This window comes from Diuraphis noxia, unplaced genomic scaffold, assembly GCF_037042655.1.
Source record: "Diuraphis noxia isolate RWA-SAM2 unplaced genomic scaffold, SU_Dnox_SAM2 contig0001, whole genome shotgun sequence".
NCBI classification, from domain to species: Eukaryota; Metazoa; Arthropoda; class Insecta; order Hemiptera; family Aphididae; genus Diuraphis; species Diuraphis noxia.
Window position 1 is genome coordinate 69,189,157 of NW_028301711.1, and position 15,147 is coordinate 69,204,303.

The window sequence follows — 15,147 nt, forward strand, 5'->3', positions numbered from 1 at the left end:
AATCCTTCACTAGTTACTTTGAAACAACGTACAATCACTAATAGAAAAGTAAAATTTCATGTCGGCGATAAAGTTCGAATAAGCATTCACAAAGGAGTTTTCACAAAAGGGTATTTACCCAATTGGTCAACAGAAATATTTACAATAGTAAAAATAAATAAAACAATACCACCAACTTATCAGTTACACGATTATAATGATGGCCCAATAGCCGGCTGTTTTTACACCGAAGAATTATCTAAAACCAATTATCCAAATGATTATTTAATTGAAAAAATTGTACGAAAGAAGGGGGACCAGATATATGTCAAGTGGGTGGGATTTGCCAATTCCCATAATTCATGGATACATAAGGACGATGTTAAAAAATAGTTTCAGTGGTTGTTCAGAAGTCAATCCGTTCGGTACAACGAATTATTATTATTTAAAAAATTCCATTTTATGTCACACCATGTCGTCGGCTATCTTGGACGTTCAGTGCATTCTCGGAGTCAACAACAAGTACTTTATCAAAGAAATGTCTATAGTAGATACTGAAACATGGTCCAACCAACACTGGATATTTAAACATACATCTTTAAAACAAGATGCAAAAAGTCGAAGCGTAAACAGTTGGCTGAAGCGTTTATATCACGGTTTAACGTTGGAATATGGTGATGTAGAGTATGGAGAAATACAGAAAATATTTCAATCGTTAAAATTCGATAGAATTTACGTTAAGGGCTCTCAAAAACAACAGATTATCAACGAGTTTATGCCACATGCCACAGTATTCAACTTTGAAAATTTGGAATGTCCACGGATTTGTCAATTGAACGGAGAAACACTACCATGCTGTATTTTTCATAAGGATTTCAATCCAAAACAATGTACATTGTATAAAGTATTTGCATTAAAAAAATGGTATGTTAATAATTTTTAAGATTATAATTTTTTTTTTCTACATTGTAAAATTACACTATATATATATATATTATATACATATTTTCAATTGATTAAAATTGCAAGTTTATAAATAAAGAAAAAAAATATATAATGAAGACTCCGTGTTTTTATTTGTTGTAGGCTCTTCATCATATTGAGTAAAACATATAATTAAATTATTATTTAATGATATATATTATATAGCTCAAGTCACTCGATTCTGTAATGACCATGAGCTAATGTGTTAATTCCATCTTCGAGCACATACCGTTTGTCGTCATAAGAATTCAGTGCTAGCTTTTTAGATAAGATAGTATGGATTCTATGTTTATATGATCGTATAGAATACATTTCTCTGAATGGATCTTGACCGATTTCATTAAACAGGCATTTCTTATGGTCTTCTAACGTCAAGTTATTTTTAATTACATGTTCTTTGACACCCTTGGCTTTGATTGTCTCTAAACCAGACACTGAAAAGGCATACGATTTAGCTCTAAGAGCTACAAACTCATCAATGAATTCCCCTTCAACTTCATCGGTGAACATCCCGGGAACCTTTTTTCTTTCTTCTCGATAGCATGGGTGATGTTTTGGTAAATTCGACGTGTCCATGCGATGTAATATATCGGGATTGGATGCGAGGTCATTGTAATAATCGTTTGTTACAACATCATATACGAATGAGTCTGAAAAAATTAATAATGTAATTGAATATTTAGTATTTATATACAAAGAATAAAAATACCTGTGTCCATGTACATTAAAGAAATATTATTCTTGTAATGTTTTTTCATGACATTATAATGGAAGTCGTACATTAGAGTTTTTGAAATATCTAATATAGCCATCCCGCATGCAATAGGTTTGTCAAATGTTATTTCCATGTTCTTCAGGTGTACTGCACACAAATTTTCACTATATATTGTGACGTCCTTAAACGTAGGTTTGTTAACAAGTTTTTGCATCCTCAAGGCGTCAGTGACGAGTTCAATTTTTTTGCGATTGCGTTTAGATTCCATCGTTTTTCCAAATATCTGTAAAAATAAATAAATAAATCATTACATATTAATAATAATAATAATAATTAGTTCTATCTTAACTTACGGCATTATTCATATGCTTAAAAAAATTTTCCTCGAATTTATTTTTTGCATTTTTTCTCATTTCTGTGTTCTTATCTATATACGGTGCAAGCCAAGCAGTTTGATTAAATTGTACGACTCTGTGTACCTTATCCACTACTAGTCCCGCCGAAATTGACTGTTTGAGTGCCATATAATGAACAACATAATGTTTCTTGACGTGGAACGTCGCAAATAATTTTGTAACATTGCTGCCATCAGGTTTTGTTCTTTCCGGTAAATAAGGTAAATCATTGTGCTCATCGTGCAAAGTATCGGGATATGACACATCAACATCGTAGATCAAACCCATATTTGAATTTTCATCCAGTTGTACTAACAATGATAACGCCGAATTAACGTCGCCTTCATACCATTTAAAATTATTTAAAGGTAATTTTTTCTTCATAGACCACCCGTACAAATTGCATGCATCAATGTATATAATGTAATTATGTTCTTTATTGGAATCGTAACTGGTTGCGTCAGGATGATTAGCCTTTGAATATCGTTTGCTAGCCTGCGTCATTCCACCCCTGATTCCTTTCTCCACCGCGAGCAACATCGTATAATCAGATATTAACTCAATCTCGACTTTAGTATGTTTTAACATACATGCAAAAGAAAACCCAGGGGCAGTGTAATAATAAGCCGGGTCGAGGCCGTAAATTTTAAAACATAAATTTCTAAAATTTTGAAACACATCTGCCAGTATGAGGGTGTCAATTTTTAAATACAAGTCACTGTATTCACCCAGATTTTTACACTTAAATTTATCCCATACTTTAAGTGCATGTTCATAATCTTCGTCTGGAATGTGCTCATCCTGAAGCGAGGAATAAAATGTATGTTTGGCCGGAAGAGATGTTTCGTTTAGTTTGCCCCAATCGCTCAAATATTCATAAGGAAAACAACCTTTTCGCGTTGTTAATGGTAATTCATCTTTTGTGAATACTTTCGACGTTTCATTAAATTTGTCTTGACCTGCCGCAACTAAATCATTTGCCAAGCTGGACAAACTCGAGCTCATAAACCTCAACGAATCTATAAATCTAATACTAAACCGGTTATTAATATGTTTTGTGAATGAAATATACTTCTCCTCGCTGTTGGGGATAACTGAAATTTTTTTATTGTCAAACCAAAGTTGTCGAACGATAAAATGTGCATCGTAATTTGATAAATTATGAAACACGCATGCCACAAAGTCCGGACGCTTCAGTTTAAGGTTGCACGAACTGCACAATGTACACCTAAACTTCCCAGTTAAGTGACAATGATCTTCAACTTTAGTGACATCGTTTAAAACAAACGATTTATCGCACACCTGACATTTTGTTGCTTTAGAGTGTTTTAAAATGTCTTCCGCTGTCATCTTAATACTTATATTTGTACATAAAAGCATATCAATTCGATTTGCAATTTCGGTTACATCTTTCACGAATCGCAGAGCTATCGAATCGTAACTCGTATTTTCATTTCCTCTATAAACAATAGGTTTCCTAGGTATTTTAAATTTTTTCAACAGCGCTTCAGGAACGTTATTTGATACTACATGTATACAATAACTCATACAATTATGGTTTTGAATAAGCTTAGTGTTAGGACCTGCATTAGCATTATTTTTTTCTAGTATACTTTCAAAATCAGCGAATATTATGAACGGGTGGAACTGAGTATGTTCCACTTTATCAAACTTGACTTTTGTGTTAGGTGTTGGCATAATCGGCGAAATTGATTCATGATCCCCGCAGAATTGCTTGTGGTAACGCAGGCCCTCAATAGCGGTTTTTGCTGGTGTGTTGTTAAATTTAGATAAACATCTTTTGCAATACTCCGAATAATGTTTGTTTGACGTCATTTGATTATTAATAAGTCTCGAAAAATTGGTTATCAAACAGAAGTGATGTTTCGTGTTATTAGATATTAATAGCAAATCGTAGTGGTTATCTTTTTCCGTAGATGTTTTAAGGGGATATACGATAGTCATATCAGGTTTATTTGATGCATGTTTGTTCTGTATTGTTCGGGATCCGTTTTTTAATCCGTAAACATTAACTGAAACTGTCGGATTGAATTTTTCAAATTGTTTCTTTATGTCTTTATAGTTTACCGGATAAATTAAATGAGAAAAATCGTAGAGGTTTTCGAGATCGTCGTAATGTTTTCCTACTCTATGAGCAATGTGTTGATTGACATGTCTAGATAGAATTGAATATTTGAAACACATGTCATCGCTGTTTTGACAATTAATCACACACTTTTTTAATTTTATGTCATTCGGAAGTTGTATGTATGACGACCCTCTTAACGGAATATATTTATAGACACCTACTAGCAGCCCATCAATAGATTTAAGTGTAAGTCCACTGCCTTTTGACTTATACACTTCCTGTTCCTCCAGTAATTTATTATAATCTTGTTCTATTTGTTTGTGAATATCATTAGCCAGAAAAAATTCTTTTGCCGCAGTTTTGAAAGCCCTGTTTTCATCAGATTCGGGAATTTTAGGATTGTGGTATGTCGCTTCCAATTTCAGGTTGTATTTTATTTCGCCGTCAAAACTGTTAATTAACTGGATTAAATGTGGTTTAGTGTTATTTAAAAATGTTTTATAATTTAATAATTGGGTGTCGAAATTTTTTGTATAATATTCTCTGCATATATCGTTTAAAGAAGAATTGATTAAATTAAAACCGCCTTGTAAAACTTCTAATAATCTACGACGTTTTGTTCTTATATTGTAGGTCGATGTTTCGGAATTATTAACTACATAAAAAAAAAAAAAAAAATATATAAGTATAATATTAAAACTAAAAAGTTATAACTATAAATACCATCGTATCTGGATTGTTCAGGCACTGGACGCTTATGATTTCGCCTGGGTGTACCTAAAATAATTAATTGAATAAACGGGTCATATAACTAAAGATAATATTATACATACATACATTGGTTCGAGGAGCCAGGTGGTATATCCTCGACGTAAATATTATCAGATATTTCAATCATTCTAGACCGATCTGAAAAAACAAACAAATAAATATTGTCATAAAATTATAATATGTATCGTACTTTCAAATAAGCCACTTTTTTCGGCCCTGTCCAACGCTTCAAGACATACATCATCGTTGCCGTCATCAAACCCGTTGTTATCATCTATGTTAAAAATTTTAATTTAGTATAAGATCAAAACATTTGATATAATATACATACTTTCACTCAATCCATTTTTTTCGGTCTCATCTAACACTGCAATACAAAAATCGTCATCATCTTCAAAGGTTGTATCATCTGTAAAATATAAATTATGTAAATTATTTAACTATAAATATGTATATAAATCATACTTGTAGTTGTAGCTGAAGTTGTAATTGGCTGTGCATTACTTGTAGCTGTAGTTGTAATAGTCTGTGCATTACTGTTTAAAATACCTAAAATGGAACAATACTGTTATTTCAAACGCGAATTAAATACTACTATCATGTACGTAGGGTTGTATATACTAAACCCCTTTTAACGCTCGGATAGCATATTTTATTATACGAGTATTAATTTATTAAGTGAAAAATAAAAATCAGTGTTATATGGTTGGAATATAGCGCGCGAGCGCGCGCACACACACACACGCTCGCGAGCGGTTGAAAATAATATAAGCATAGTGATAAAAATAATATTTTCACCGATAGAATCCTAATATTGTATAAAATTTACTCACCGTGAATACTTTTCATGTGTCGTTGGAGAGAATCGTTTCTAGTAAAATTATTTAGACAAATAGTACACGTAAATTGTTTAGTACTACTATGGTACTTTATATGCCTGAACAAAGCATCTTTCCGCGAGAAAACAGAAACACATTGATCACATTTAAACATTTTGAATTATTATTTCAATAAACACACCAGAGCGATATCACTGTGAAAACAGTACTAAATCAGTGATACTGTACAATACCCGTATATAACGAAGAGAGAGAAAAAAAAAAATATGTCAGCATTCTCGTATTACCAGAAAAAAAAAAAAAAAAAAAAAAATGCTTAATAGTGTTTTAATTTTTCATGAAACGTAATAGGTACTTATTATAAATCTCAGTGTAGCCTTGTCTCTCAGAATTGGTGCTTATAACCTCCAGTGTTTCATAATGTCTAATCAACTTATTGACTGTTCAACCTTTTTCTTGGATGACAACGTGTTTTTAAATATAGGGATCGATCCAGCCTCTTTAATGAATTGTGTTGTTCATATTAACGTAAATTCTCAACGCGTGAAAATGAGTACCGAATTTTTTGAATCGCTTATACCTGTTCTCGAGAAGAAAACGTTCATGGAGTCAAAGTATCTTCGTTCAGACGAAAACAAGGTCGTGTCGGTAGTCAAATGCCGTGTATCCAACTATTTTTCAATTAAATGCATACTCGATGACCAGTGTATTCAGCTGAGTGAAGAAAATGTATCTCGTTTATTGCACATAAAGGACAACATACAAGAAGTAATTAATACAAAAATAAATGAAATACGGGGTAAAGTATTACTACAGGCATGTGAAATTTGTGGAGCTCTCGGAACTTTAATGCCAATACCCAAGAATACCAAATTAGATGTATTGACAGACTATTTGCTGCACATCGATCCGGCGACAATCAGTGACGCTATACCAACAAGAAAGCCGTGTTTTGTAGCCCAACTGACACTTAATGCAACTGAACAGCTGGCAAGGGGATGGTTAAGAGCATCAGCCTTACCGGAGTAGTTTTATCCTGATGTCTACAGACCAAAGGCAATCATATCAAAAGAGAAATATAAATCAAGCCGTAGATTAAGTTTTTTTTTTTTTTTAACTTGTATTATATAATATTTGAAAAAATAAAAAAATTCATTAAAATATCATTTATTATTACAAATCTTCATCCGATGATATGTTTGGAGAAAACACTTCTGACATTTCTTCGTCGTCACTACTATAAATAATTTAGATGTTAGAAAAAAAAAAAAATATTATAATAATATAAAACTCACGAAATAAAAAAATGTTGTTGTTGTGTATTTTCTGTTTGGGCATTAGCGTCGGCTATAATCTGCTCTATCATCCAGAAAACATGGTCTAAATCGATTGGTGGTGGCGGTATGATTGGTTCAATACTAAACATCAAATATGGTTAATGAAATAATAGTTATAATAATAACAATGATAATATTAAACTTACGGCTGAAATAAGAAAGGAATATTGAATTCATTTTGAGGACGATTGCGACGATCGAATCTTAGTGTATTTATGAAAAAATTTAAAAATATCACTTTGAAATTAAACATCTTTTAATAACACAAAACCTTTTTAGTACAAATTACGACTTATACTGATTTAATAAGATAATGTTTCATTATTTTTAATTCATATTGAAATGGGAGGGATTTTAAGTGTTGGATATTAAAAAAAAAAAATGATAGCAGCTTCTTTGTCTACATGGTGAACGTGTCGAATTGCAATTTTGAGTGTGTGAAAACATCTCGGTGGCATACTGTCACCCACACAAAGTCACAAATGCCTGCACACAATGCCGGCATGGACTTTGTGTCACCCACACACACACACACACACACACACACACACACACACACACACACCCACCCACACACACACCCCGTGTAATAAAATAATGTAGACAAACATGGTCACTACAGTCATGTTAATCGAATCCACGGTACTGAGTATATGCATCATTTGCGTTCATCGTGAATACTTTTCATGTGCCTAATAATTTTTTATACACATTAAAAAATTTCAACGTTTCCAAGATTTTTTTTAAAATGTCGTACAACAGTCAAGCATCCGATATAAACACACCTAACGTTTCAGCGGGCTTCATTGACTTTTTAGCGAATGGAGAGTTTGATGAAATGGCAAGTTTATTTATACATACGATATTATATATCTATATAAATCTATGTATATTTTTTAGCTATCAAATACACCGAGACGTGTGTTTTATGAACATTTATTAAGCCAGGAAGACAATATTTCTGTTGCCGAAGTTAGTATGACAAAATATTATTGTAGTACTTACCAACTTTATATTATGCTGTTTTAGGTTAGAAACGACGCTAGGCATAAATCTGACGATTCTGTTGGCCAACAACAAACAAACGGTATTATGTTCATTTTATTATTGTTTTATGCATTGAGTATACAAAATATGTACTATTATCATAGATAAACAAAATGATATCGACTTTTGGGGCTGTGAAGAGGCTGATGATATTTGTCTTGAAGCACTGGAAAGATTTGTCTGGGGTGAAGAATACGCAAATGATGAAAAATTACTACTAAAAGCTTGTATTGAATCTAATACCTAACACCTATTATATATTAATTGTTAAATAAAAAATTCATTATAATAAAAAAACTATACATATATATATAACATGATTTATTAATCTATCAATTTTACATTAGAAAAATATATTATATTATATATTTTTGTAACCTTTTGCCTTAAACAAATATTGTACCTTTTCTTTCTCAAAAAAAAAAAAATAAATAAAAAATAAAAAATATATACGTATTTATAAATCTTCGTCGGATGACGGCGGCACCTATGGCGGGGCAGGGAGCGGTGGGATGTGGTGGCGGTGGGATGTGGTGGCGGTTTGATGTGGTGGCGGGGCGGGGAGCGGTGTACCGACGGCGGCACCTAAGGCTGGGCAAGGAGCGGTGGGATGTGGTGGCGGTGGGATGTGGTGGCGGTGGGATGTGGTGGCGGTGGCGGTGGCGGTGGCGGTGGCGGTGGCGGTGGCGGTGGCGGTGGCGGTGGCGGTGGCGGTGGCGGTGGCGGTGGTGGTGGTGGCGGTGGCGGTGGTTCCAGTAGTGGCTTTTTTACCCTACTTATTATTATTAAGAAAATATGTATTTATATTATTATATTATATAACCTTTTTTCTCCTTCTTTTCGTAAGGTACTTAACTCAATATTTACGTTTTGTTATTATTGTGGCTGCATGTTACTTGCGTCCCAAAAAATGGTATATTTTACAGGTAGTAAATTTGACCAGTAACTTACATCTCGTTTTAGGGACACAAGTCGGCTATATAATTACTATCGATATTTACTACTAAAATCACTTAAGTCGATAGAATCGTGTTATGAAAATCGATAGTTCATAAACTATATTATATAGTAAATCTCACTATTTGAATTGAATACATGAATTTTTTTATTATGCCAAAATGTAAAAAATAAGAATCGTAAAATTAAAATTAATAAAAATAAAATAAAAATGTGTGTTTTCGAACGCAAGTAGTATGCTCCCATTATTGTACATATACTGTATTTATACTATTGTTATTGGTAATGAAATTTGCCTTCACATTTCCTATATATTATATATTTATTCATAGTACTAATTCAGAGCTCCTAAGTTCTGTTAGTTGTTATATGTTCATTCTCTGATTGGATTTACTAATCTTCATTGTTAATAGTATAATATTTTAACAATCAAATTTTCAAAAACTTGTTCATGTTATAACAGATTGGTGAAAATTTCACGTAAAGTACCTATATGAAATTTTAAATAAATAATTTGCATATTATATAGTTATCGTTTTATAATAATTTTAATATATTGGCATAAATGTATTACCTTCATTAAAAATTTGTATTTGAGTATAATTTAAATAATTAAAAAAAAAAAACACCAACTCATTATAAATAATTGATATCGCCTTTGTGTGTTTGTCATAGTTATTATATCGTACTTCAGTATTTCAAGGGCATATCAGAGTGCGATTGTTGGACATAACATTATTTGCGATATAACTTAAAACTATTTCGACAAACCGACGGGATAATATCGACTGGCACTACCATTGACCTTGTTTAAGGTGCATACAACATACATATTATATTTGTATCTTTTTAGTATGTTTAATGTCCATATAAGTTAAGTATACAAAGTAATTTATTGGTTTTTTTTGTTTTCATTTTTAATGAAAAGTCCATTAAACATGGACTTAACCACGAAAAGTTTTCTGCTAAAAGATTTTGGGATATAATACTAGAGGGTGACATTAGAGGGTTAGAATTTGAGAAATACGAATGGTTGTTATTTCGTTTCGTTTTTCCTTTGTATGGTATTATGCATACAGCGTAATGGTCAGTTTTGCCAAACATAAAAAACAAAAAGTACTTATAAAGTCTATAGATAACATTAATGTTTTTTTCTTCTTATAGATGAGAATCCATTTCCATTTTAAACATTGACAACACTTAATTTCACCATTTTTTTTATCGATGCTTAGCGTTGCTATTAGATATTTACAAAAGTATGTATAAAATGTTCTTAGACAATATAAAATTGTATTTAATTTATTAATAGGTAGATTTATATCTTTTGTTGTTTCGATAATTTGTTCAGTTACATGCAGTATGTCATCTTAGCAATATTACTAGTTAAAATCTGCAAATAATACTAATGATGTACTACATCATTGGTATTATTTATTGTATATAGGCAGGTACACTTATTATTTGCAAACCTTAACATTTTTAATAACAACAATTTGAAAATTAAAAATTTCATTTTGTTGACCAAATGTACGTCATAATAATACTATCACCATTGAAATAAAATCATCTATTGCGCTAAATTTACAACTTTTTTGATTTTAGAGTCCTTTGATTCAGAAAGCATATGATTTAATAATATATTATATGTAACTCATCTACATCGTAGAGTCAATTTAAAGTAATAAATAAAACTTCCTATGTATTACCTACAACCGTTAATTTATATTTAAATAAGAGTGCATAAGGCTAAAGGCTATGTAATATGAGTCATTTTATAAGTTTTGTTTATTATGTAAAACAAATTATAATTTACTACTGTAGTTTTTATTCGGATGGAAAAAATATAGACACTTGCACTCACAAACAGTTATATGTATTATAATTAAGAAATTGCAGTCTTTTTTTACACTATATTGCACATTTTAAATATTGCCGGGACATGCCTACTCTTATATGTATGCGAACGATAATAAAAGAAAAACCAACACTATTCGTTCATTTTAAATAATAATAACATTATACATATTACTTATAATATTATTATAGTGATCGACCTTTGTTACATTAGAATTCGTTTTATACATTTTATCGTTAGTTTAAGTATAACTTATTTCAGGCCTTACAATGATTAATAACAAAAGTTTTTGCTGCACAATATAACTTTTAGATATATTTCAGGATTTTACAATATTTCAGAGCATATAGTAATAATTTATCAATACAAATGCAGTCTTTTTGCATCATGATATTATGCAGATTAAAAACATTCTGAGTTAAATATAAAGACATTGCGAGAGAATGATTTATCATCGTGCATAAATGTCATGTCATGTCATTGTACACCTCATGTTCCGTATTAAAGTGTTCTACGTATAATAATTCCAATAACTGTTGTAAAATTAACTGTCGATTTGTTATTAAATGAATAATACAACTTATAATTATTAAGTAATGAAATTAGGGAATACAATTATTATTCTGAGTGAAAACTACGGATAGGTAAAACTATATGTATAGTTATATTCATTATAACATAATCATAATTGATATTATTTATGAACGTGATCACTTAGCAAGTTTAGTACACTTGTAGAACATTGATTTGAAACCTTAATCAGCAAGTATGTTATGTTATGAACATGTGATCATGATACCACTATACCAGCTAGTTTTAACAATATGAGTGGGAAAAGATGTACTCAGTCGTCTGCTTTATATTATTTTCTCGTATGGGATTGAACTTATCGTGACAGTCTCGACCTACCCGTTGTCCGACAAAAATAACATTGTAATGTTTTGAGGCCGACGTGTCATCTATCGTCAGACATAACATGACAGTATAAAATGCCTTATGGTTCATCCGATTTCAAATGATTATATTATATTTTTGATTTAAAAGTTTATAGTAGGTACCTGGTACCTATTTTCGGTATTATATGATGTACATTAAATAGCATAATAATATTCCAAATCAGTAAAAGTATACCTACTCATCAATGTACTTGCCCACACAAGCAACATCTAGTCGGAACTCATATCCATTCTATGCATATCCGTTGTGTAGTTATGTGCATTAATCTTTTTAACTCCAAATCTGTGGTTGATGATAATATTGACTTAATGAACCCAACGAACCTAAAGGTATCTTAAACATATCCCAAAATTAAGTATAGTCATAGCGAGGTACAGATATTAGGGGCCTAAGGAGCTTCATAATTTCCCTTTGGAAACGTTATTATTGTCATCGCCGCAACAATTTAATAGTAGCGCTCATTAATGAGTAGTAATTACTATAGATATCTCGCCGCCGACCCACACACACACACACAAGATATCTCAATTTATTTTTGTATTATTGTTTCTGTTTTAATTATCGTGTAATTATGTAATATGTAGATTACGTGCGATCGGCCGCCGCTGTTAAGCGAATATAGTTAGCCCAACCAAGCTAGTCCAGTTCCAGTGTGTAAACGATAAGCACAACAGTCTTTTTATGCTACGCAAGCAAATCGCCGTAAAATTATATTTTTCGTGTCGGCGCGAATCGCCACATTTTTTAAATATATTTTTATATTGTGTAAGGCGCTAATCGCCACTTTTTTATAATTGTGTGGGCGCGAATCGCCACTTGTATTATTATTTTGTGTGGGCGCGAATCGCCACATTTATTAATTATTATTATTATTATTATATTTATTTTCCAGTTTCTGTGTGTGTGTGTGCAATCATTTATATAGGCTAGGTTAGGTAGCAGCTGGCCAGCCGAGCACCGACAAAATTGTGAGATTTTTACTTATATTATTATTATTTATATTTAATAATTTATACGAGCTCATATAGCAGCGTTATATTATATTTTTACCTGTTGGGCCAGGAGGGCCATATTATTATACATTTTTATATACCTTTCGGTTGCTGTGTTTATTATTTTACCGTGTATTATTTTAAAATTTTGTATTATATAGCAATCTATTATTACCAACAACCGTGTTACCATTTTATTATTCGTTTAAAATACACACCCATACACCTACTCACCACACACTACCTAGCAATCAGAGTATTTGCTCGGCGATCCCGTCCACTATTCTTGAGTTGCTATATACATATTATACGCTATACATATCGGTCGGTGTGTGAGTGTTCTTGCGTACGAAGTATTTCGGTACCGGGCATCACGGCCTATTATTGTCCGTACCCGGCCCGTTCAATTATGATATTATATGTGTGTACTGTGTATAAGTATGCAATAAATAGTTCATACTTCTTTAAGTATATACAATGAATATATAAATATTGATAACAATAACTCAATTTAATGTTATCAATAACATTTTTTTTTTCAAAACAATCGCCTATTTAAGATAATCATTTAGTAATTTTGATGTGATGTATGAGTTTGACGATTAATTCATCTCAAGTATAGACAAAGCTCCTTAAAACCATAACAATCTTAATTGTGCATTTGACTGTCAATACTCGTATGCTTTTATGTCTTTTACCGGGTTATTACCATGATATCAACATAATATATTATGTATCCCTGCAACAGTCAACTCAATGACAATCGTGTTGGATTGGGATTTTGGTGAGGTGGTTTTTCCAACAATCGTATCGCAAGCGACAAAACAAAAACCGTCGACAAATATTTAAGAAATCGTGTCAGTTAATGCTGTTTCTGCACGCGATCTGTCTGTATATTTTTTTTTATCAATTAACTTCTTCGTCACCAAAATGTATTGCTCAAAACTACCTACCAACTGGCCGAATATTATATTATAGTTTTTGGGACTTGTCGGTTGTCGGGCTTTTTTTGTCACCTTTTTTAGTATAAGGAATACGTAAAGGTAACAATATTATTTGATCCGTATGACATATATAATATATCCAGGTAGGTAGGCGTGCAACGAAACAATCAGCTGCGATAGATTATAATATAACGTTCTATCTGCACTGCAACATTATTTGCATCTGATAATCCGTCGATGAATTATTATCATATTTAGTATTGTCTTTATAACAGATGTAGGCAGACAGGAATCGGATATACGGACAAATATTTCTTATATTTTGCACGGTTGGATGATTGCTGATATAGCGTTTACATGGTGTAATCTACGGCGTTTCAAGCTTTGTATCCGTCCGCCTTTGATCGCCGCTGATTCAAGTTCAATGGTGATGACACGACCCCTTGGGTGCTTTACACTCTGTGTTTTGACAATCGACGACGCACAGACCGTACTTTGTAAACCCCCCCCCCCCACCATTTAACCATACCCTCCACATTTCCGTTCACCCTTTTAGAAACAATCTAGACAAAAGATATATATATATATATACGTAAAATATCTTATGAAATCATCGCTAAGATAGAACAATTTAAATCATTAAGTGATTTTTCCACAGTTGTCATCTCTACCCCCACGCAAGGCTAATAAACTTTTTCTATCACCAAACGATTTAAATGAAATGAGTAGCGTTCATTCGGTCACACATATTATAAAGTACCGAACATATATGAAAATATATGTAAATCGACGTTATAAATAAATAATGTATGATTAAAGGTACCAACTCAAGTATATGACGTATGTTGTGATAATATTATTGAGTGCAAATAGTATGACATTATGTTTGCACGATCAATGTTAATATTTATTTAATTATCTATTATCAATAATAGCCTATTGCTTTTAGATTCTGAACGAAGTGATGAATGTATTGATTTTACAATGATGTGTGTGTGTTTTTTTTTTGTGTCTGTGTACAGCATAACTAGTCGAAATAATGCTTCGATTTCAAACTTTGGGAGTGGTTTCCGATGTAAAATTGAAGATCCTTGGTGCATTATAGAGGTCAAAAGTAAACATTTTCCAACATTTTTCAAAAAAATCGAGAAAAACAAAAAAAAAATGACAGAAAAACGGGAATTTTTACGCAAAATCAGTTTTCGACCAAATCGATTTTTTCATATGGTTGTAATTCAAAAACTAATCACTGCAAATACTTGAAATTTTCACCAAATGTTTATGTT

The 15,147-nt window shown here is 31.8% G+C and overlaps 2 protein-coding genes and 1 pseudogene across 3 annotated transcripts in view; 2 read left to right on the forward strand and 1 right to left on the reverse strand.

Annotated features, from left to right (window-relative positions):
* LOC107169051 (pseudouridylate synthase RPUSD2-like) overlaps positions 1-15,147 on the forward strand; it is a 530,147-nt gene that overhangs the window by 338,561 nt on the left and 176,439 nt on the right. The window lies entirely within an intron of this gene.
* LOC149061462 (uncharacterized) lies at positions 1,108-6,064 on the reverse strand (annotated as a pseudogene).
* Positions 7,858-8,403, forward strand: LOC149061463 (uncharacterized). Its single transcript, XM_089217240.1, has 4 exons — positions 7,858-7,950; positions 8,010-8,081; positions 8,139-8,196; positions 8,261-8,403. Exons 1-4 carry the CDS (start codon positions 7,858-7,860, stop codon positions 8,401-8,403), a joined length of 366 nt encoding a protein of 121 aa, XP_089073366.1.